The sequence below is a fragment of the Eutrema salsugineum genome, unplaced genomic scaffold (assembly GCF_000478725.1).
Source record: "Eutrema salsugineum unplaced genomic scaffold, Eutsalg1_0 scaffold_2, whole genome shotgun sequence".
Classification (NCBI taxonomy): Eukaryota; Viridiplantae; Streptophyta; class Magnoliopsida; order Brassicales; family Brassicaceae; genus Eutrema; species Eutrema salsugineum.
In genome coordinates this window covers 5,123,711-5,148,401 of record NW_006256829.1, presented here as the reverse complement: position 1 = coordinate 5,148,401, position 24,691 = coordinate 5,123,711, and the positions used below count along the sequence as shown (strand labels likewise).

The following is a 24,691-nucleotide window of genomic DNA, read 5'->3' as shown; positions in this document are numbered from 1 at the left end:
ATAGTTGAAGTGACACGTGAGCTTAGAGAAGATCCTTATTAGTAATGACGAAGAAAACTGTCTTCAATGTCAGTATCTTGAGTTTGTTGGAAAGTGATTGTGTAAGACGACAAAAGTACAGTTTTTTGCTGACCACAATGATCAGAAGTCAGAAGATGACATATAACTATTGGCATTGGACATGCAATATAATATAAACTATATAATACAAAAAATGCGTATGAAAGATAGTTTTAAGTAATAAAATACCCCCACAAGGCCATAACTATATTTTAAAGTTTTAGAGATAACAATGATTTTTGTTCAAAAGTACATTAAAAGAAATGAATTTTCCAACTAGAAATTACTCTTGCCAGCAAAAGTTTGATTAAACTGCCAATTAGGTGGAGCAACATTATCAAACTTCAAACGTTTCCCATCACTGACAGCAACCGAAAACGACAAACTCTGTCCGGTTAACACCGTACCGGTATCCCAAACCTGTCCCCAGTTCCTCCTCATCTGAATCCAACCGGTCTTCGAACCTTTCACCTTAACCTCGGTCACAACACCAGCACGTCCAACGTTGAAAACAAGAACCATCAAGAAATAAGGATTTCCGGTTAACCGGAACTTGACACCGCCTTGTTTTTTGGGGCATAAAACTCGCCTGTATTGCACCGGAACGATCCCGGCTTTGTACTTAGCGAACTTGAGAAACATCGGTAGCGAAAGATCGAAATGTTTCTGCGGTGGATTGCACCAAACACCTACGGTTTTGGTGTAGTTTGGTGGGCAGAAATTGGTGGCTGTCACGCGTATAGTTCCGGCTCCTTTGATGCACCATTGTGGATCGTTGACGCATCGAAGCTCGAAGCATGCACCGCACGTGGCTCCGTCTTTGAACAAAACCGTGCTTAGAGCCGTCGTCTCTAAACCGTAGCCTTGCTCGAATAGATTTTGGTACCCACATGCTCCTTCTGGTTACGTTGGTTGATACATAAAAATACATGTATGGTTTAGACTTCGTTGAAATACCATATTTTCTACTAATAATAAACAGAACTGCATGCATTTCTTTTAACAATTTCAAAATGATGTCATTGAGTAAATGATTGTATATAATACGATTCAGCACAAATTGAGTTGCATGACATAAGTTAAATTATAACCAACAAAAAAGGTTTTAAAATCCAACTCATTGATTTATAAAACAAATCCCACAAAAAAAAAATCAATTTTTGTTTCTAAAACATATATGTTAAATTTTGAATCAGTACTCACTTGCATTTCTTGCAAATGAAAAAAAAGGAACCATAGATAAATAGACACACACACACACACACAGATATTAATTCGATGAATAAAAAAACATACGCATGGTTTCTTCGCCCTTCAAACCACCGTAAAATGTGGCGTGAGCATCCTCCCATCCGTTTTCATCACTAATGGCGGTATCAGTGCTTCTTAGTCGGTGGCCCATGGCGGTCAAGGTGGTCAATAAGGCTATAACCACCGTAAATTTACGAGCCATGTATGTAGCCAACATAACAAATTTCACCCAAAAAAATCAAAAGTTATTAGTATATATAGAGATGATGATGAAACAAAGGAAAATACTCCATAATCAGGTATTTATACGACAAAAAGAGGGGTAACGTGAAAAGTAGTCTAAGTAGAAACCAATTAATTATTATTTTGAAAAATCTAAAAAGAAAAAGGCGTTGCACACTTGTTCTAAATTTAGCATACGTTCTTAAATTTTAGATTTATGGTTTTGTGTTTGATAGGGTACTAAAAAACATATGTACATATAACTAATCGTGTTTTCTATTGTTCATTAATTTTGGATTTCTTAAATCAAAATCAAAGTGTGAATGTTGAACCATTTTTGTTTACTTTTATGGTTTGTTTTATTAGAGCTCTCTTGAATGAATATATATATATATATATGTAATACTTTTTGCTTTAAGATTCAAATTGTAAATGTATTAATGGTTCGTGGTTTTAATCATCTTTGTTTTTTTGTCAAAACATCTTTTTCTTGGTAAAGGTAGGGTCTTCATAATCATCTTAATAATATATGCACAGATAACAGGATTTTATATGTAAACAAATATATTAAGCACAGATTTTCTTGAATTTATTTTTGCGTTAAATTTCACATAAGGAGTGAAACTGCTTACGTAACAGCAAAAGTTAGAGATGGACGGTGGCATTGGATAATTTGGAAATATAATTTCTTCACAGCGAAATCCCGATAACGAACTTTAACTGACACAGAAGAAAACATACTCTTTTTATTTTCTGAGCAATTAAAACATTCCTTGTTTGTTGCAGACTTGCAGTGCATGTCGCTGTTGACTGTAGAAAGTAACTTTTGCTATAACAGTCAATAAATATATCCCACATAGGCGCATATTAAACAAAAAAATGAAGAAGAAGAAGAGGACAATAATCAAGTACACTTGTACATCAGTACATCAGACTTCAGAGGATCTATGTAATATTATGGCTAATTTACTCGAACTCTACTTTTTACAAACCCCATAACTGCCGTGCAAAAATACCACATAACTTTTTGGGTTTGTTTTCCTTGGACAATTGTAGTTAAACCATATATATATATATATATATATATATATATATATGAATCTTTCTTTTCGGTCAGACGTTTCTGTATCTATAAATAACAGTATTTTATAATTTGCAACTTGTTAAAGCAGGTAATCAAAATCTGTATATAATGGACTACCAATCTTATCATAGTCAATATAATATACATACATATATACTTTCAACAATGTAAAAGATAGTATGTTGGATGTGATTTTCGGCTAATTGGAGAAAACCAATTCAATCAACGAACGACGTGTGAATGCATCGCGCGCCAACTTAATTGCATTCGTAATAATACCAAACTCTTTCCGAACCACAACAATCGATATATAGACCCAAACGCTAATCGGCATGAGTGACTCTAGAGTTGTAATCGTTTGCTTCTTCTAAGGCTTTCACATGGACATGTATCACTGGATGGATCCCATACATTAACTACTACTTTTTTTTTTTCTTTTTTTTCTTTGAACATTAAACACTAGTGGATACTAAAAATAGACGCTAGTCGCGAGGCCACTTCACGATACAGCTTCATCCGACAGATATATCGCACCATACAATAAAGCTACTCGGACGCATTGAAACATATATAGCATATAACAAAAGAATAATCATATTGAGATGTAGTTTTGAACATCCTATTATATAAAACCTTGCTAAAAAACATTATGTTTATATTTTCATTGATATTAAATAAATTATGGTAAAAAGAACTAGCAAGTCCATTCATACAATAGTAAAATACACATATGATATGTATGATATTTCAAATAGATCATAAACTCAAATATCTTTAACAAAATTTGGTATAAAAAAAACTAGAAAATGTGTATATATTTGTATTTGAGAATAGTGTATATCTGGTTTAAACTATATAATTATGATGTAAGGAAAACATCATCAGTTCATCATCAATGCAAGCCGTATGTAGACATGTGTAAATATTGTAATGTATACATTTGCATACGAACCGTGAAAAATTAACAAAAACTTGATGTAGTTTAATGTCCAAATTAATAATACTGTAAAAAGGAAATTTACATATGGTGCAAGTAGTGGTAATTGAGAGGGATAAATTGAATAATGATGAGATCGAAGGACTAGGTTTTTTCCACTTATTTTCATTGGTATTTCTCTTCTATTATAATGAGTACCGAATTTCAGCGAAACCATTTTATTTTATTTTTCCAGTTATTTCGTGGACTCGAATAGAATTTAGATTAATATCGTAACTAAATTTTAATAGTAGATTGCAATCTAAATTTTATCCATCTTTTCTTTAAATGTGTCAACTATTTGCACTTATAGTTAAACTATTAATTAGGGGCAATATTTGTTTTCTACTTTCGAGCCAGGCCTGCATCACTGAGGTTAAAATTAAATATCGTAATCCGGAGGGGAGAAATCCAGAACTACCCTTGCTTACTTATCGGCTGATAACTGCTAATCAGGTAATAGTCGTGGGTATAACGGTCATTGAAGAGGTGAGAAATAACCTTAAATCATTTTAATGTAAAAGGAGGAAAATTGCAGAGGAAGATGTCTCTTGCTTTTCCCCGCCAATTGCATCTCCCCAATTTCTTCTCCCCTAATTTCAATCTAGGTCTCAATCCTCTCTTATGACTGATATACGTACTTCAAATTCCCCTCAAATTTCCCCGTCAATTCTCGGAAGTTCTTCGAAATCTGATATCTGGAAACCCTAATTTTTGAATCCGTGTGTACACTTCGATCCGAAGATGAGCAATCCAAGCAGTTCCGGATGGGGCTCAAGCTCGAGTTTGACTCAGTTCGGAATCGGTTTGGCCAATACAGTGCAGTCGGAGGTTGCTCCTCACTTGCCGCTACCGTCGTTACCCATTTTCTGCGGCGCGACGGAACCTGGGGAGTTCAAGCTCTTCGATGAGGTTAACCAAGGTAGTAGCGGCAACAGGTCATTGAATCGCACTGAGATTCTCTCGCAATCCTGTAGAATCGCTAGCCTGCTTGAAGAAACTGACGTTTCTTACCTGTAAGTGATCTGTCTCGTCTCCTCCCTTGACCCTTTCACTTCTCGTTTTTGGCAACTATAATTCGTGACTGGAAATCAGAAACTAGTTAGAGCTCTTCCTCAATTGGACTTGTGAAATGCTCTGCAAAGGGTTGAGAATCTTATATATCAAAATCTGTTGCGTTGCTAATATTGTAAGTAGATTATCCCGCGTGTGAGATTTAGAAGCTACCAGATCAGCTACTTTACGAAACGCAGTCGTGGCTGCAGTGAATCATCTGTTGTTTTGTTGGATGATATCGTATATTTCAGTGATATAAAGAGGTTTGATGATTAGATAGGTTCACGTCTCAGGTTTTGGCAATTTTTTGTGCTGCTGAAGCGAGCAGTAACATTTGGTTATGTGCTGCGTAAATTTACGGCTAACCTTACGTGATTCTGAGATTTAGATTGTGCTTCTTTCTTTCGAAAGCTTGGTAGAGCAGCCGTGTTCCCCTCTAGCGTAGCTTGGTTTGTTTTAGGTCTGTGGAAAATATTATGATGGATAGCGTTTCTGTTCCGAGACCATGATTGTAGAGGGCACTAACTTATTTCTCTCTGTAATCATCTTGCAGGGATCTTAGAAACGAAGCTAGGGCGCTCAGTTGTAATTCTGAGGAGCCTTTTCAGTTATATGACCAAGTTCTACGATTCAAACCTAGAGCATTTGATATTGTTACCCCTGGTAAATGAAGCCTTCTGTTCTTGTCCCTTTTTTGGCTAAAATGTGGAGTGCTACAGATTTGAGGAAAGTTTTAGAATATTTGGTCCGCTTTTAAGATGCCTTTAATGCTTGATACTAGCAGTATCTTCCTTCTTTTTTCACCCACTCAGGTGGTAGCGAACCTATATTCTACGCTCCACTTGTGCTGAGCTTTAATAGTCGTGTGGTTGCTCTGGGGAAACTCGTTATTGCGCCAGTCTATGATATATTTAATATGTATCTGTTTACTATTTATTAAAACTTTCAAGTTTATCAGGTCCGACCTACGATCCAGTCTTTATCAATGAAGAACCTAAAAAGAGAAAATCTGAGCCAAGTATTCCTGTCAAGATTCAACGACAGACAGATCATCATTTAGCTAGGAATATCCAGCCTGATCCTGTGAAAAGGGTCTTACGATCAAATCATATTGAAGATCATAGTTGGCAGGCTGAACCTTTGACAAACCAGTTACCGAGAGATGATATTGCAATTCATGACTCTCGGCCTGAAACGATCAGCATGAATGTAAGGCCATTATCATAAGCTTCCTCTACAGTAGTTTTATTCTGTGCCGTAGACATAATTGAATTGAAGTGCAGGAATCTTCTGCTTCCAAAAAGCCAAAGGGCAAGAAGAGACGTAAAGATGACCTGTCTTCAGTTCAACCAGATCCATCTGTGCTTCAAGGTCTGTTTGTCTTCTTTTCCTTGTTTTCTTTGCAGTTACCCCTACCCTCTGAATAATTTGTAGTTTTCTAACTCTTGTTTAGAGTCCATCGTAAAAAGCTTTTGTGAGATGTTGGAGGACTTCTGTAGCAGAGCTGAAGTCCCTGGTGATGATAGGGATGAAGCAGAGTGGTCATCACTGCCTGTTAATGACGTTCGCGTTCTTGTGAATGAATTGATGACTATACGGTCAAAAATGCTCTTGCATATGGTACCTGTTGATATTCTATCGAGGTTATTGCACACTCTGGATCATCAGATACATAGGGCAGAAGGCTTGTCCATTAATAGTGAGCATGTGAGTAATTTTGTATTTGGCTCACTCTATTTTGCGCCTCTCTTGCTTTATAGGGGATTGTTTCCATGTTGCTCTCGATGCATGGACTATTTTATCGTACATTTTAGCTTTCAATGAAAATTATTTCTCTCTGCTTGAAGTATATTTTCTTGGAATTGCACGAATGCATTAATGATTAGTTCATTTACTTTGTATCAAATTACTACGTTTAGTATTATAAAATTGGTGAATTCTTGTTTTTCTTTTTAGCTAACATTTCCTGTCCAAAAACATTTCAGTCAGATTCAGATTCTGTTTTGTTGGTTCTCGGTGCCCTTGAGTCAATCCATGCATCGCTTGCAGTGATGGCTAACAGTGATATGCCAAAGCAGCTCTACAAGGAAGAGGTGATTGCTTCATTAGTGTTGTTTTCCCTGAAGTCTGTTTATGCTTATGCTTCTCTGCACACTGCTACCATTTAATCATGTTTAACTTACTCATTTCTTTATTTTTTGTTTATCTTTAAATCAGGTAATTGAGAGAATTTTAGAGTTTTCTCGGCACCAAATGATGGCTGTTATGTCTGCTTATGATCCATCATACCGCACCGCAAGTAAACCGGCAGATAATGTGGCATTTGAAGGTTGTTTTCCGATATACTTTGGAAGTTGGATTTGCTATGCATTTTTGGTTCCAATGCATGGCATGTCATTCCCAATATCTAAAACTTAGTTTTATTGTAGTTTGTAAGCACAAGATTGTGCCTTGCGACATGCTTTGCTGTTTTTTTTTTTTTTTTTTTCATTCTCATTCATCTTCCAGTTGCTTCACAAGGTATGTTCTAATTACACAAATCTGACATTATATGCCACATGCATTTGTAGGTGATGATGATGATGATGATCCCGATCCTGACATGGGCTCAGCCAGCAAAAGGCGGCGCACAGGAAAAAGTGGCAAAGTGAAGAAGTCAGGAGTGAACAGGTTTATTGATTGATACCCATTCTTTTGTGGTTTTAACTGCACACATTTTCCCATCTGATATCTCTGTTTCGTAGGATATCTGGAGCAGTGAATACTGCACTTCAGAAACTGTGCACTATTCTTGGTTTACTCAAGGACCTGTTGTTGGTAGAAAGGTTATCTGACAGTTGCATTTTACAACTGTTGAAGACAAGTATTACCACATTTTTGGTGGAAAATATCCAACTTCTGCAACTTAAAGCAATTAGCTTAATTGGTGGTGTAAGACTCTTCACTTACTCCACATCTTTGATGTGTTTTCTGTTTTAAATATCAGTGTCTTTCACGTTTGTAATGTTAAATCTACTTTAATGCAGATATATAATTCATATGCTCAACATCGAACCTATGTGATAGATGAGTTATCTCAATTGCTTTGGAAGTTACCTTCCTCGAAACGAGCATTGAGAGCGTATCTTCTTCCTGATGAAGAACAGAAGCAGATTCAAATGGTCACTGCTTTGCTCATTCAGTTGGTTCACAACAGCACAAGCCTTCCTGAAACCCTGAGACAGGCTTCCAGTGGAAACTCCATACTGGAGACCCCAGTTGATGCTGGTTACCTAACTAAATGTCATGAGGCGGCTACAGAAACATGTTGCCTTTTCTGGACTCGTGTCCTTGAACGTTTTGCCAGTTTGAAGGCTCAGGATGCTTCTGAGATAAAAGTGATGATTGAGAACCTTGTTAATGATTTGCTGACAGCACTGAATCTTCCTGAATATCCATCAGTGTCCCCTATTCTTGAGGTAAATGTAATGTGTAGTAGTGTTTGTAATTATTCAATTTTCTTTCCATTCTAAGAGGTAAGATTTTGCAGGTTCTCTGTGTCATACTGCTGCATAATGCAGGGTTGAAATCAAAAGATGTCTCTGCCCGGTCAATGGCCATGGAACTGCTAGGTACCATTGCTGCAAGGTTGAAAAAAGATGCTGTCCTCTGCAGTAGAGACAGATTCTGGACGTTACTAGAATCAGATAGTGAAACTAGAGTTGACGAAGTTGGCACAAAAGACTGTGCTCTTTGTTTAGGCAAAAGAGCTGGGAACTTATTGGTCTGTCAAATTTGTCAAAGGTGGTTTCATCCTGACTGTTTGGGTTTAAAGGAACTAGACATTTCAAGTCGAAATTGGCACTGTCCGTTTTGCGTATGCAAGAGGCAACTTCTTGTACTGCAATCTTACTGCAAGACGGACACCAAGAGTACTGGTAAGTTGGAGTCAGAAGAAGACTCAAATATGATTACACAGACAGAAGTTGTGCAACAGATGCTCTTGAATTACCTTCAGGATGCAGGATCTGCTGATGATGTGCATACTTTCATTTGCTGGTTTGTTCTTGACCCGTTCCACATGGAATTTGCTATATAGGTGGGTCTTATATGAAAGTTACTTTGTGCAGGTTTTATCTGTGCCTTTGGTATAAAGATGTCCCAAAATCTCAGAAGAAATTCAAATATTACATTGCTAGACTGAAAGCAAAGTCAATAATCCGTAATTCTGGAGCAACTACGTCGTTCTTGACAAGAGATGCTATTAAAAAGATTACATTAGCTCTGGGACTGCATAATTCCTTTTCCAGAGGATTTGATAAGATTCTACACATGCTCCTGGTTTGTGAAAGGTTTTGTATGCATCTTTATTTTTTTGGAGTTTCCGTCTTTCTTCTAACTGTGTTAATTTTTCAGGCTAGTTTAAGAGAGAACTCTCCCATTATTAGGGCCAAAGCTATGCGAGCAGTAAGTGAGCAAAGTGTGCAAACACGTTATTATTTCCGTTTGTGGGTAAAACCAGAATTCAGTTATGCTATTCTAGCAAAATGATAAGACATTCTCTGATTTTGACCATAACAGGTTAGTACAATTGTTGATTCTGATCCAGAGGTATTGTGTGATAAGCGTGTTCAGTTGGCTGTTGAAGGAAGGTTTTGTGATTCTGCAATATCTGTTAGAGAAGCAGCACTGGAACTTGTTGGTAGGTACATTGCATCACATCCTGATGTTGGTTTAAAGGTAAATTGACCTTTCCATGTATCATTTTTGTCATATGACACTCCCTATGATTGCTGTTTCTTTGCTGATCTAGTGAATTTATTTTTTCCAGTACTTTGAGAAGGTCGCTGAGAGGATTAAGGATACTGGAGTGAGTGTTCGAAAACGAGCCATCAAGATAATACGTGACATGTGTACTTCAAATCCAAACTTCTCTGAATTTACAAGTGCATGTACTGAGATATTATCTCGTATCAGTGATGATGAATCTAGCATCCAGGTAATCTTTGTAATCAGTATGCATTGCTTTTTGATCTATCTTGTCATCATTCTTGTATCTTATCCTCATTCTTTAGTGTGATATTATGCTTAAATACAAGATCTGTGATAGATATTTGTTCATGCGCAGGATCTTGTGTGCAAAACTTTCTATGAATTTTGGTTTGAGGAACCTCCAGGGCATCATACTCAGTTTGCTAGTGATGCTAGCTCCATTCCAGTCGAAGTGGAAATGAAAACCAATCAAATGGTTGGGTTGTTAAGGAGGACCCCAAATCATCAGCTTCTTGTAACAATTATTAAGCGAGCCCTGGCCCTTGATTTTTTTCCTCAAGCAACTAAAGCTGCTGGTATCAACCCAGTTGCTCTTGCATCAGTGCGCAGGCGCTGCGAGCTGATGTGCAAGTGTTTACTGGAAAAAATATTACAGGTGAACATTAATGCTTCATGTATGTGCATTGAGGGGTTGGTTACAATACCAGTGTTTAACATCGTTTCTTCCGTCAGGTAGAAGAAATGAGCCGTGAAGAAGGAGAAGGGCAAGTGCTTCCTTATGTACTTGTTCTGCATGCTTTTTGTCTCGTGGATCCTGGGCTGTGTACACCGGCGTCAGACCCTACTAAATTTGTTATCACCTTACAGCCATATCTGAAGAGTCAGGTTATATATCCCCAATCTGTTCAAGATTCTCTTAAGTTTTGTAGAGGAATGATTCTGTTGGGAGCTTATCTATGCTTGTTTTCTTTGAAAATTAGTGGTAGTAATCCTGAGAAGATATCAGTTGTGTGAAGGTGTGTCCGCAATAGTATCTCAAACTTTGAACTGTTGCTAATTTGCCTTTCGTCCTGTATTTGTTGCAGGTTGATAGTAGAATAGGAGCACAGTTACTAGAGAGTATTATTTTCATTATAGATTCTGTCCTACCCTTGATCCGCAAGCTGCCGCTTAGTGTGACAGAAGATCTGGAGCAAGATCTAAAGCATATGATCGTTCGGCACTCGTTTCTAACCGTTGTTCACGCTTGCGTTAGGTACCCTCTATTACTCAACTACCATCATTCCTGGTTTTACATCGTCTTCGCTTTCACATGCGTTCATTTTTATTTGGATGATCACATGTCTTCGTGGAAGATGCAGTCGAGGAAAATCGTTCATCTTTTTTTAGGAGACTAGCTCTATTTGATTAGTGCAACCCTTCAAATTCTCAGGTGTCTCTGTTCTGTGAGTAAATTGGCGGGAAAAGGTGTTAGTGTAGTTGAGCATCTTCTTCAGTTCTTTTTTAAACGGCTGGAAGCCCAAGGGTCCGATAACAACCAGGTGGGTTTTCTTTGAAAAGATTAAACAAAATTAAGGCCTTCTTCGAGTCTTGTTTCATGCACATGATTATACAAGTGAATTTTCTGTGGGTCGGTATATTGTACTGTTATGGCTTGCATTTGTGAGTGTAAATTTGGTTGCAGCATTAACTGAATTGGGGTTTTTTCTATTCTCGTTGAACTGGTATTTTGTTTAACCTTGACTAGAGACACAAGTGACTATCATTTTCCTCTTGCTTATAAGATCATAATTCTCTATTGATACTGCTCTTCATTGTGGTTTTACTGCTTACTACTGAATATAGTAATATTCAGTGTTCACATATATCTCACTTAAGAGTGAGTGTTGTCTGAGTTGAGATAATTGATATTCGTTACAAGATAAATCCACCAACGGATTACCCTGAAGCCAAATGGTGAAATTTTCTTGTCTATTTCAGATTGCTGGGCGGTCCCTTTTTTGTCTTGGCTTGCTTATTCGGCATGGAAACTCTCTTATTAGCACCTCAGGTGGCAGGAATTTCAATCTTTCTGGCTGTCTCAATTTGTTCAAACGACATCTCTGCACAGAAGATTTTGCTTTGAAAGTCAGGTCCCTGCAGGTATAGTGCATACAGTGCTAGTTTGTTGCACATTCTCAATATTTTATTATGATAGAATAATAGTGACCACAAACTTCCTGTAGGCTTTAGGTTTTATTCTAATTGCGCGGCCTGATTACATGCTGGAAGAAGACATCGGAAAGATAATCGATAGTACATTATCAGATGAAGCAAACGGGCGTATGAAGGTAAATATTCCCCATCTATGTACGTTTTTCAGTTACTATGGTGTACACGTTTTTTCTTAACGCTTGCATATGGTTACATTCTTTTTATAATGCTGATGATCTAGATGCAAGCATTACAAAACATGTATGAGTACCTTCTTGATGCGGAAAAACAATTGGGATCCGATAAAGCTGGTGATAACACGGTTAACCCAATTGAGCAAGGTGGCCATAATGTACCTGTAGCCGCTGGTGCAGGTGACACCAACATTTGCGGAGGCATTGTGCAGTTGTATTGGGATAAGATATTAGGTAGATGTTTGGACTTCGATGATCAAATCCGCCAGACTGCTCTCAAGGTTTGCCTTTTTTTTTCCATTATAATATATGCTTCTGTCCTTTTGATCAGGTGTGAATTAATAAGAGATATATCTGTTCTGCAGATAGTGGAAGTTGTGCTACGTCAAGGTCTTGTTCATCCTATTACATGTGTTCCTTATCTGATTGCCCTTGAGACAGATCCTCTAGAGGCCAACCAAAAGCTGGCACATCATTTGCTAATGAATATGCATGAGAAGTAATCCTCTGATTGGATTTTACAAAATTATACATTATTCGCTCATCAAGTATCGGCGCACTAACATACGTCGACATTTTCCTCAGGTATCCGGCGTTTTTTGAAAGCCGTCTCGGTGACGGACTTCAAATGTCGTTCATTTTCATGCAATCCATTAGCCAGGTCACTTCAGAATCAAATCAAATTCCTCAGCAAAAGGGTTCGACAAACACGCCGGGGAACGGTCTCACACAAGCTAGACTTGGAGTCTCTAGAATCTACAAGCTTATCCGTGGAAACCGAATTTCTCGGAACAAATTTATGGCTTCTATTGTACGCAAGTTTGATAATCCAACCTGGAGTGGCTCAGTGATAGCCTTTCTGATGTGAGTATGCGCTGCTACAATAAAACTTCACAGTCTCTAGGTGGTAAACTAAACACTAACTTCTCTGTATCTCTTTATAGGTATTGCACTGAAACCCTTGCTTTACTTCCATTCACAACACCTGATGAGCCGCTCTATCTTGTATATTCCATAAACCGAGTTATACAAATCCGGGCTGGTGCAATCGAGTCAAATTTGAAGACTTTGTTACATAAAGATTCCGCAAAGCCTCAGCATGGAAATGGAACGTACCAACAAGATCCGATCCTCGGACATATGCACACGATGGATTTAAACACAAGAATCCAAGAAGAACCAACGCATTGGAATTCGTATGGCCATCCAACTCCAATTGATCTCAACGGAGTAGTATACCAAGATCCGAGGGATCAATTTACTACATATCAAACCCATAATGGGGAAGCAAATGTGCACAAGATGACCTCATCTGATCCGCCCGAATTATCCATCGATGATCAGCAGAAAATTCAGGTAGTCTTCATACCTTTATTCTCCTGTGATGCCTAGGGTATTAAAATCGGTTTCTTTTTGTTTGAAGTTTTCACTTTTTCAATAGGAAGATTGATATCTTTTGTCAACCGAATCTTGAATATTGGTACATTTTGTTTTTCGACTCAGGTTTGTTTCGGTTTCATTTTAATCAGATATATACTCAATTTGTTTTTTTAAAGAAAATATAGATTTCAGTTCGGTTTTTCCTTTCTCTAGGATTTGTTTTCGATTGAGGTTGGTTTCCTTCTTTTAACCAAGCACAGACTTTTTGTTATATAAAAAGAAGATGTTTTAGTTCGTTTTTTTCCGATCTCAAGGATTTGTTTTGTTCTTCTGAATACAGAAAATCTAAAAACCTTACGAAATATGTATTTTTGTTTGTTTTACTTTTACATATGGTTTATCCAAAATGAGCACTCTTGATATCATCGTTGTTTTTTATATAAGGCGTTTTCTGACCATGCCAGACTTTCTTTTGGTTGCTCTTCCAGGTTGATTGCTTATCAGCTATAGCTTTACAACTTCTTTTGAAGCTTAAGAGATACTTAAAAGTCACGTACAGCTTAAACGATGACCGGTGCCAAGTACGGTTCTTGTCTTTCCACTACTCTTTTCCAGATTTAAGTCTCTTTTTTTTTATTTTTTCAAAACTTGCTCACGGAAACGTGATTGTGTTTGGAAAAAAAATATCGCAGGCCTATTCTCCAACGGAACCATTGAAGCCAGGAGATCCTCTGTCCAAACAAAGTGTTGCCTTTGACCTCAGCGAAACTCGCACTGACTTACCTTCAACATATCAAGACTTAGTTGAGAGATATCAGGTTAAAACCCGAACGAGTTTTTCCCACTTATGTTCACACGTCTAAAAATCTTAAATCCCTGGGGGCAGAGAAATCATAATTTCATTCATCTCTTCTCTTGCAGGAGTATAAGAACTCGATGAGAGAAGATACTCTTGACTACACAATTTATTCAACCAACGTCAAGAGGAAACGGCCAACGCCGAGGAAAGGCACAAGATCAGCTAAAAAAGCAGTGGCCTACAATGAAGATGATGGTGATGATGACGATGATGACAGAGGTTGGAATGGAGGAAGAGGAGGAGGTCGTATGACTGCTCGGAGATTAAATTACAGCACCAGAAGTAGCAATAGAAGGTAATGTGAGAGATCATTCCCCTTTGCCTCCTGTTATAGATTACTGTACATAAAGCGGCGCAATTAAAAAGAAGAAAAAAATCAAAAACGCTGTGATTTTTAGGCTCTTAACCAGTGTACAGTACGGTTTCTTACAAAATTAGGAAGACTCGAATGTTAAAAGCTTTTGTTAAGGGAAGAAATACAAAATCTAAGTAGAAGAAGACCAGAATTGGGTAGGGAAGGGTGTATTTTTTTGGTCTAATTTGATCATTACATGGAATTCACTTACTTATTGCTATTATATTGTTTTTTTTTTTTGTCTCTTCTCTCTGTTTCTTTGCCCTATTTTATTTTATAATGTAAGATCGCAATGACATTCATCTTACATATAATATATATATAACAATGAAAGTGGAAGAAAACAACTAGCTCCGAGTACCACTTCACGCGCCAGTTTTATATATGAATGCGACTGTGATATAAATTGTCTCCTTTACGTATGCTATTTTAATATTTTTAACATAGTTTATAAGTATTTACAACCGAAAACCACACCAATCTAACAACACATTACTTGAAACCATATAATCACGTAACATTCTTTAATATTATCAGAAGGCAATACACATTTCTTGATCAAACGATGGAATTTATTCAAAAAGACATGCATACACATTACGTGATTTCAAGAAGAAAGTGACAGTTCGACACAAAAAAAAAATAGGAAGAAAAATAGACAACCGAAACCAAACGCGAAATAATTACTTAATGATTTTCAGCACGTCGGTATAGCTAAGCCAAGACTTTGAGGAGGTTTTGAACCAGCTAAATTGATGCTTCTCCGTTTCATGGTACGATGATAAACAGAGGCTGCATTTAGTTTGTCGTAGTATTATTAACCACAAGTTAATGATCTGAAAACCAATTCAAATAAGAAAAACCGGGATCAACCAGAGAGAGAGATTGGTACCGTGTCAACGCTGACTGGTTTTCCATCTTCAGCCAGTAATTCAGTGATGGTTCCTGACTTCTCAGCCTGTTTTCAACACACAACTTCACAAATTAAAGACTCTGAAAGTTCATAAACCTGATCACAGAAACATATATAATCACAAATTCCACAAATTCCAACTGTAAGTTATCGTGTAATGTCATAAAGAATATCAGACCTCAATCTCGTTCATCAGTTTCATAGCTTCGATAATGCAAACAACTTGACCCTTCTGCACCTTATCTCCAACCTGCAGAGTGCAAAACAGAGAGGACTCACCTCAACTTTAAAAAAAAAAAAGTAATGACTTTCTCACGCGATGATTTCTCGGTAGAGAACTTTCAAATCTTTGATTCGATTTCACACAAGAAACAAAGATGTTTTTTTTTCTCGTGCTTTTGCATCTTCATGTACCTTGACAAAAGGGGGTTCACCCGGTCCAGGAGATCTGTAGAAAGTACCAGCCATAGGACTCTTGAGTGGAGGATGAGAAGAGGAAGGAGCAGTTGCTGGTTTTGCTGTTGCAGGGGATGAGGAGGGAGCAGGAGAAGCCACTGGTTGAGATGGAGGCATTGGAAGGCCCGCCATTGGAGGAGGAGGCATCGAGTGATAAACTGGAGCTGGTGGTGCAGGTTGCTGTAAAGCTTCCTTCTTTCGAATAACAATTTCACAGTCAAGCTGCTTCAGTTCAAGTTCCACTATGTCTCTTGAATCCACAAGCCTGAAAAGGGATAAGATAAAATGTTTGATTAGTTCGTCGAGAGAGACCAAAACTAAAAGGATACAATTGGGACTGGACTTACTTAAGAAGACCAGAGACTTTAGCCATAAAGTCAGAGATCTCGGCGGGTTCAGGAACATTGGTCTTCACATTTCCGTTCAAATACCCACCATTAGGCATTGGGGTCGAGTTAGAGACAACCTTTATGGAAAAAAGTCAGAAAATGAGTAAGAAGGTTTTATATAACTGTAAGGGTAATCAAATAAGTAAGCTTTTACCTCATTGGTTGTCGCACTCAACCTCCACATTGTAGATTGATTCTGCAGAAGACCAAGGAAAACAGAGGGTTATGAATCAGTATAACAAGAGAGCAACTTGATCATCAATCATTGAAACTTGTAATATATACACACCGCACGCACATATCTATATGAATTTGCAAAATATTTTATTGTTACTTTTCTTTTAAAGGCGGTTGAAGATGGAAGACTGTGCATGTAGAGTGAGTTCCATAGTTAATCGAGAGTGTCACAACAAGTCCACTAATCGAAACTTATAAAACACTAAACAGATCATAATTATCCAATCAGTTGCACCAAACAGAATTACCCAATCAGAAAAGTCTAATCTTTTCGTAAAGCCTCAAACTTTATTACGTGGTATAGAGAAGAGAAGCAGAAGAAACCTGAGATACGTTGGAGAGAACGGAGATTCCGTTGGGTTGCGGCTGCCATCGGATTCCAGGAATTGATCCGATTCGCCGGTTTGGAGCAGAGATTTTGGCGAAAGGTACCGACAATGACGCCATTGTTGAGATATGAAAATGCAGTGGACGATGAAACCAAGGAAGCAGGAAGAAGAGAGATATGAGAGACAGATTTTTCTTTTCTTTTTTTCTTTTTGAGTAAAAGAATCTGATTTCGATGCTTACGAGACGAAGGAACCCAATTAAACTTACTTCACCATATTTTTTTGGTTTTTTTTTTTTTTGATAAAGAACTTCACCGAACTTTGTTAGACAACGCTCATTTTGTCCTGTCTGTATGCATGTCTTTTTTTTCTGAATAGTATATTCTGTATATACAATACACACATATATATATATATATATATATATATATATATATTCCAACAGTTTTTAATCGAATCTCTATATTATTATTTACATAAACATTTACATAAATAAACTTTTATTTATAAAATATTATAAAATATTTTACATAAATAAACATTTATTTTATAAAATATTACATAAATAAATATTACTTATAAAATATTTCATAAATAAACTTTAAAAAAAAAACTCAATTAAATATTCTTCCGTAAAAATAGTTAAATATAGAAATCGAAAATTTATTTTAAATATATATAAAAATAAATTAAAAGTATATTTAGTTTATTTACTTATTAAATATTTAAATATAATCTATTATTTTAAATAATAATCAATCAATATATTAAAAAAACTTTTTTATTTTCATATTTAATTAGCATTATTTTCGAAAATTTATTTTTACTATTTTTATAAAAAAACTGAAATATATGTTTTCAAATTTTAAAATTATACTTTTTTACGAGTTGGTAAAAAAATATTTTATTAAATTACATAATAGATGGGTTTGTTCACTTTAAAAATCTTACAGATAATTATTATTAATACATATTATAGAATTCATTAACTAAAAATGATAGTTTAATCTTTAATAAAATATTTATAATTTACTGTTGTATCTAGATTTAGAAATTATTGTAGAATATACCAATATCTAAATTTAATGTGTGGATTTTAATTTGTATTTACATATTAGTAGTTTTAATCTTGGATTTCGTAGGTTTTCAAAAAAATTCTTTTTTTTATAAATAAAAACCAATTTCTTGTCTTTTTTTTTATAAATAAAAACCAATTTCTTGTATCTTAAAATTTTAAAATCTAATGTAGTTAAAATTAAGTAAAAGTGATACAGTTTTAAATATCCCACCGAAATCAAGTAAGATTTTTATGGGAAATGTATGTGTTGAATATACATATACATATATATATATATACAAATATGTATTTATATCTGTGCAATTGAAGAGCTTTCAATCTTTCAAGATGTTGAGCAGCTAATCCTGTGATTTCAGTCAATGTATAAATGGTATATTTATACACCAATCACATATACTTAAAAAGTAAAAAGTATTAAAATGCTTCAATATATATAAACAATCATTTTACTTTCTATAGCTATTAGAAAACAAATTTGATTAAAGAGACAAATGAAGAAATGAAGAGATACATGATGAAAATAGTATATCTAAGAATAATTAAGGATATCTATTATATGATAGTAGTATTCTTGTAAATTTTAGTTTGTTTCACACATAATTTTATTAGGATGAAATTAAATAAATATTTCACTTTCATACACTTAATTGGAATTATGTTATCATAAGAATTAAAAATATCAAATTGGATGTTTAAACACGAGATATCTATTAGATCCTCATAAATTCACAAACATGATATATATTTACAATCGTATGCACTAGTATATCTTGGCGTTTTGATGAACATAGGATTGCAGATACATGTCGTCATTTCGTTCAACCTTATTTGAAAATAATGGCACTCATGAGGCTAGAGAATGTGTATTGCTTAGATAAATAAGTAACACATATAATCAAATAGTAGAATTCACGTCAAGATGATCTACCTTTATACGGCAGGGATTCAGAAAGCCAGCCAGTCCATGTAACCAATTATAAGTAACACATATAATCAGAATTAGCACAATAACTCAATTTGTTTGAAGGAAACAGGAATATGGATCACAAGTTACCCGCAAAACTGCCCTATTTTGAATTGTCACAAAGAAAAGTAGCAATGTTCAGATGACTGGCAGATGGAGAAATATTATGTCTGTATTGTGGATCGTAATCTATGAGAATCTCTTCACCATATTATATTCATCAGCCATAATATCTTTACAACACCAAAAATTTATCAATCCCAACAAACTAAATTAGAACCAAATCTACCATCGAATCCCAAATAGAAACAATGAAAGAACACCTACATCTCTATCTAATGTGGTGAGAACAGCTTCCATAACAAATCCTGACAGAAACTCACAGCTGCTATATGAGTTTTTAGTTATCTTTTTTGTTTTTACTTCTATATACATTTAGTTTCAAACTGATCGAATTTTATATATTTAAGTCTAATTCGAGATTGTTTTCTTTCTCAACTTCGTCAACACATATAATCAAATAATAGAATTTACGTCAAGTATATAAGCTTATATAAAGATAAGGTTGCATACGTTTCTCAAACAAAAGAAAAATTAGAGTCAGGTCTATCGATAAAAAACCTTATAATACATAAAAAATTATAATATTATCGCTCTAATTTGGTACAAAACTTATAATAATTTACATCATCCAAAAAAATAAAAATAATACCAAACAACAAAAATTTTATGAAAAGACATAAATTTTTCTCTCATTCTTTTTTTCGCAAATTCACTAACCAAACCTTATAATAACCAGACTTTTGTTTGCGCCTCCGTCATATGCATATAGGATTGACGTACCGCATGATGCTAGACAGTCAAGTCTTGCGTTCCACAACTATGTCTAGAACTTTCAACCGCGCTGGAGGGAAGCAATTCTTCCGGATCCTTTTTTCCAAGAAACTAGACGTAGGTCGTTTTGGGTTCCTTTGTATAATGAAGTCATCAGATTTACAAAAATAGGAAATTACGTTCCAAATGAGGCTGACAGAATGCAAAGGCCGCCTTTCCTTCTCAAAGGTGATCATGCATTTGGCAAAGATTGTTTCACCGACGGCACAAACTGGAGTTATGAACATTGGGAAAACCTAAGTGATAGTGGTGAGGAAATTGACAGAAATGTCTGCTACTCATGTACCTTCGAATTAGAGGAACATCATCGTACAACTATGCTCCCTTGTGGGCATTTCTTCCACGACAAATGCATTCTGAAATGGCTCTAGGTTTCGAGTAATACTAACTGTCCAGCTTGCCGTTTCTCTATGGGATAGATGGAGAGTATAGAAGTTGTGATGAGTAAGAAAATAAGTGAAGTCAAGTTTGGTGATTATTGTGTGTTGTGTGTTTTAGGAACTGTTTGTGTTTTTTTTTTTGGTAAAAGTTTGTTTTTTCTTTTTTTTTGTTAACTTGGTAAAAGTTTGTTTGTTTAGGATATGTGCTCATGCAATCAGTGATTATTGTGTGTTTTAGGAATTGGTTTTTTTCTTTGGTAAAAGTTTGTGTGTAATTAGGATATGTGATCTTTTATGTAATCAAGTATATTTCTTGGGTGTGTGATGGTAATTAGTAACCCACAATGTTCTTTAATTGGCGACTGTAGCCCCCTTGTTTTCATGTGTGTAAGCGTGCAACATCGTTATTCTTTGGCACTTTCATGTGAGTACATGGGCTATTTTGTTCTACTGAGATAATAAGGGTGAGTTGTATCATTGGATTGAACCAGAAACAAGTCAGGGTATGTGCGGTGATGGTAAACACTACTGAATTAAAAAGGATTCATGAACTAAGTGTTTCAATTGATTATGTTTCAATTTTGTGAGTTTTTGAAGCAGCCTCTCTCTCTCTCTCATATATCTTTGCATATAATAAGAAAAATACCGGATGATTCTCTCTCATATATATCTGGGTCTCTATATATCTTTGTATATAAGAATAAGAAAATATCGGATGAGTGCAAGGCTTTATCTTGGTTGGAGTTTTGTCACTTGTTCAATAGAGTTGGCTGCGTGTGAGGAGTGTTAATTGTCGTTTTAGCTCAACCGGGTCACACGCGGGTCAAGCGTGTAGTGGAACGAGTTTGTTTAGTCTAAAGGTTCGATGGGCTCCAAATTATATCAAACATCCGTTACATTCAGTATTTGGGACTTACAGGAAAATTGGCCCAATACTTTCAATTGAAATTTTACAAACGAATTTTCAAATTAATATCTATCTTTGGTCTGCTGTTGCTTCTTGGAGATTACACAACAAATCGAGTGTCCACGTCAGCCAGGAAAACCGAGCCTAAAATCGTGCCACATTCTATCTTTAACGAGTCAAGCCCTCAAACGAACTACCAATGAGAAATCTCTATTTTTAACACATGTTGTAGAAGAAGCTAACCCTTTATATATTTTTCATTTCTTCCTCGTTTCATTAATTTTGTCGGGTTAGTATGAAAAACCATTAATTATACTCTGTAGCAAATCATGTAAGGGTTTCCTTTTTACCAGCAACAATTGAAGTCTCGTAGATTTTGTTGTGCTAAATTTGATGATAACTTCATGTGTATTCCTTTTTTTATGTTTCATTTTGCTAATAGCTGCGTCTGTCTGTCTTTTACAAGGAGTTAAAGGACTACAATTTCTACGTTCACGTCAATTTGCTTTGTAATACGTTCTAAAATGTTCATTTTGTAATTGGTCCATATTGTCTCTGTGGGCTCCTTTTGGTTGGCTATTTTCCTGCTAAAGTGTTTAACATAGGCTACCTTTTTTTCTTTCCTTTGGGAGCCCAGTGACTGTAATGCCTTAGATTTTATATGAGGTCAAGTGAACGGTTCAACTGATTAAACAAAGATTATGATTTCTTAACAATAAAATCAAAAATTTAGAACCATGTCGGTTTAACTACATTCAAATGCTTCATTGTTTTAGAAAATTGCAACAACCTCCTACTATAATTCTAATGGTATTCATTGCAATCAGGCATGATCGATGATGTTTATGTCGTCCTCTATGTGAGACAGAGTATTGCCATTATTGTCGGGAAAAGATCATCAGACTTCCATAACAACTGACCTGTAGACTTGCGCATCTGTAATTGTTGCACTCCCCCACTTTTGTTTCTCAATGGTACACCTCAAATTATCTTCATCGATGAGCCAAGAAACCAATACTAGCTAGTCAAGCCTCGAAACTGTTTGTATTGTCTCAGCCATGTTCTTTCCACCAATTCCCTCGAGACAATACTCTGATCTTCCCGAAACACACAATACAATGTTGTCCTAATTTTATTCCATTGTTTAATTCATTTATTAATTAGTTGATAGTTTGATAATGTAAAAATTAAAAGTTCGTAAACCATTCAAAAATTTATTAGAAAATGGGCTCTTAGGCCAATGTTTCTTTTATGAAAAATATCAACAAAATGAGATAACCAAATCCTATTCCTCCAAAATTATTTTCATCTACCCAAAATCTCAAGAAGAACAAATGGTCTCTCTACCATCAATATCTAACAGTCTTTTTCGTTCTTGGAATGAATGGCCGATCAAAGTATGGCATTGGTTGCGCTTTTGGGACCAATTCCTTCCTCAACCGTCTAATCTCCTCTTCCTCTGCCATCTGAAAAGAAAAATAAAAACTTAATACATACCATAAACGATGGATCTCAACTAAAAGCAAGGCTCTAATACAGCATCTCATCTTAAACTTTTACCATCTGTTGTCTTTCTCTTTCCATTTTGTATTGCTCAATGAACCTCATCTTCTCGGCAACCTAGAACAATAGTTCACACAGTTTATGATGTGGACTTCAAACCATACACAGAATGTAATGATTGCATTAGCAATGTTTACCTGATTATCAAATTCTGCGCGTTCTACTGCCCGGACATCTGAGTGTAGCGTCAAGTCGACTGGTACTGTGATATCTTTCACATGAGGCTTAACCAGACACTGAACACAGAAAACAACAACATTAGATGCAAGCCTCTTCATATTTAACAAGACATCATTTGCTTACTTAACAAGAAGCAGCATTCTTACCTCAGGTTCATCGGTTGTCCAAGGAAGACCTTGAGCAATGGGGATTCTCATCTTTTCTTCCTCCATCGTCATTTCTTGAAGCTTCTTTGCAAACTCTTCCTCTTTCATTCTACCTCTTTGCTGCAGTGAAACAAAAGACCAGCCAAAACAGTCAGGACTCGATTTCTACCATGAATCCTAAAAATTTCAATATTTTTGATCTAAGAAACTGATACCTCAGTTCTAAGTTTGAACGGCTTCAATGAAGTGACCTTAACCTGCTTCTTCTTTGATCGTCTGCTTCCCATTGTAGTCGATGAGTCCAAGCTCTGCCACATACAGAAATATAAAATGATTACTTCCTAAGCTTTATTGACATACAATGCAAGACAGATAATCATTTCAGCAAACATGAAAAATTAGCGGAAATCACGAGTAATCCAAGACACATACGTTTCTTCTGCTTCTCCTGCCAGCATTTGAATTCCCACTCAAAACACTGAAACATCAGCAGTTCAAACAAGTTCAGAAAACTAACAGTTCAGAACTTAAGTGAGATACTTTAAGTCACCAACGAACTAACCTGCCGTGACTGCTGTCCCAGGACGAAGAAATGGAGGCATTCGGGTCCAACCCGAGATTCTTAGCTGTTAAGACCAATTCAGATGGACAAAACGAAGAGCTCCATGGGTTTTGCTCTTTCTCTACCTTCAAGAACTTAGATTGCTGTCTCGTTCCAGGCAATTCCCACTTCACTGGCTTCTTTATATCCTCTCCGGTTTGGTCCTCTTCTTTCTTGTTCTCTATCTTTGGCGAAAGAGTAAAGCAAGTGAGTTTCTCAAATGCTTCTACAAGATTCATCACTTTACTCGATTCAGGCTTGTCCCTTGGCCTCTTCATTGTAGAAACGCCTATTTTCTCAGATTCTTCTCCTTCTAGTTCATCTACATTTCCAACATTTTGCTTCTCCTCCGATTCACTTCTTTCTTTGAAGAACTCCTCTTGCGATGCACGCAGCGTTTCGTATGCAACACAGACGCACTTCATGTTCCCTTTCTTCCTCTCTCCGCATTTACAATCTATCTCAGCAACAGTCGCCACTGGATCCTTGTTCCCCTTCCTCGAATTCTTCTTCGCCACCACAACAAATCTCCTCTCTCTGATCCGATTCCGGGGAGAGAAAACCGCCTGGCTGGGTTTCGGGTTCGGACTTTGATTATTCTTCTTCGAATTAGCAGATTTCACGAGCGGAGACTTAGCCGGACTAGCGTGTGAAATGTTAGGGTTCGAATTCTCCGACGACCTGAAAGTATCTTGAACCTTGGCCTGAAACTTGCTCCGATCCTTCACCGGAGTCCCCGGTTTCCCGTTCTTCAAAATCAACGACTCCATCAATCAAAGATCAAAAACAGAATCTGGAATCAAAAGAACACTACGAAGACGAACAATAATCGCTCTTGATCTGAAAAATCAACACCAACAAAAATAAAACTGACAAGGAAATGGAGAATTAGTGTTTTTTTCTTTGCTGTGGATTAAAAGATGGAGTCGAAGAAGATAAGATTGGAGGGAAATTGTGACCGTTGCGGCGCTCTTTTGGACGCTCTCCGATAACGGCTAGTCTTTTTGGTGCCCTTTTTTAATTAAATAAACTAAATAAGTAAGAAATCATTTGTTTCCATAATCTTGTCCGTTGGATCAAAGTAATCATAATGCTGAATTTTAATCCATGTTTAATGCCACGTCACATCAAACAGCTTATTCGCTCTAATATCAGCCGTTGGATCAAAGAGATGATAAACGCTCATCGTAAGAGCATGTACATCAGTGAACCCCTAAAAGAGAGGTTCACCAAAATATAATAACATTTTTTTTTGTTTTAGTTTTTTTTTTT

General features: G+C 36.2%; 4 protein-coding genes across 4 annotated transcripts; 1 reads left to right on the top strand and 3 right to left on the bottom strand.

Moving 5' to 3' along the window:
- Nucleotides 1-238: 238 nt before the first annotated feature.
- LOC18018159 (expansin-A23) lies at nucleotides 239-1,574 on the bottom strand. Its single transcript, XM_006400012.2, has 2 exons — nucleotides 1,357-1,574; nucleotides 239-959 (listed from the first exon to the last, which is right to left on the bottom strand). The coding sequence occupies exons 1-2, from the start codon at nucleotides 1,526-1,528 to the stop codon at nucleotides 337-339; spliced, it is 795 nt and encodes a 264-aa protein (XP_006400075.2). The 5' UTR covers nucleotides 1,529-1,574; the 3' UTR covers nucleotides 239-336.
- Nucleotides 1,575-4,128: 2,554 nt separating this feature from the next.
- LOC18018158 (sister chromatid cohesion protein SCC2) lies at nucleotides 4,129-14,612 on the top strand. The gene is made up of 28 exons (XM_006400011.2): nucleotides 4,129-4,609; nucleotides 5,203-5,312; nucleotides 5,608-5,858; nucleotides 5,933-6,020; nucleotides 6,103-6,356; nucleotides 6,635-6,742; nucleotides 6,867-6,978; nucleotides 7,220-7,319; nucleotides 7,394-7,580; nucleotides 7,676-8,107; nucleotides 8,179-8,687; nucleotides 8,759-8,969; nucleotides 9,045-9,095; nucleotides 9,210-9,368; nucleotides 9,460-9,627; nucleotides 9,757-10,056; nucleotides 10,134-10,286; nucleotides 10,487-10,656; nucleotides 10,834-10,942; nucleotides 11,382-11,543; nucleotides 11,627-11,731; nucleotides 11,836-12,069; nucleotides 12,154-12,287; nucleotides 12,374-12,652; nucleotides 12,733-13,144; nucleotides 13,657-13,749; nucleotides 13,861-13,986; nucleotides 14,090-14,612. Exons 1-28 carry the CDS (start codon nucleotides 4,338-4,340, stop codon nucleotides 14,324-14,326), a joined length of 5,526 nt encoding a protein of 1,841 aa, XP_006400074.1. The 5' UTR covers nucleotides 4,129-4,337; the 3' UTR covers nucleotides 14,327-14,612.
- A 534-nt stretch (nucleotides 14,613-15,146) lies between these two features.
- LOC18018157 (biotin carboxyl carrier protein of acetyl-CoA carboxylase 2, chloroplastic) lies at nucleotides 15,147-16,937 on the bottom strand. Its single transcript, XM_006400010.2, has 7 exons — nucleotides 16,702-16,937; nucleotides 16,295-16,336; nucleotides 16,099-16,217; nucleotides 15,710-16,016; nucleotides 15,474-15,545; nucleotides 15,275-15,340; nucleotides 15,147-15,174 (listed from the first exon to the last, which is right to left on the bottom strand). Exons 1-7 carry the CDS (start codon nucleotides 16,822-16,824, stop codon nucleotides 15,151-15,153), a joined length of 753 nt encoding a protein of 250 aa, XP_006400073.1. The 5' UTR covers nucleotides 16,825-16,937; the 3' UTR covers nucleotides 15,147-15,150.
- Nucleotides 16,938-22,170: 5,233 nt separating this feature from the next.
- On the bottom strand, nucleotides 22,171-24,299 carry LOC18018156. The gene is made up of 7 exons (XM_024156514.1): nucleotides 23,381-24,299; nucleotides 23,251-23,296; nucleotides 23,034-23,126; nucleotides 22,819-22,938; nucleotides 22,630-22,728; nucleotides 22,490-22,549; nucleotides 22,171-22,395 (listed from the first exon to the last, which is right to left on the bottom strand). Exons 1-7 carry the CDS (start codon nucleotides 24,187-24,189, stop codon nucleotides 22,279-22,281), a joined length of 1,344 nt encoding a protein of 447 aa, XP_024012282.1. The 5' UTR covers nucleotides 24,190-24,299; the 3' UTR covers nucleotides 22,171-22,278.
- Nucleotides 24,300-24,691: the final 392 nt, after the last annotated feature.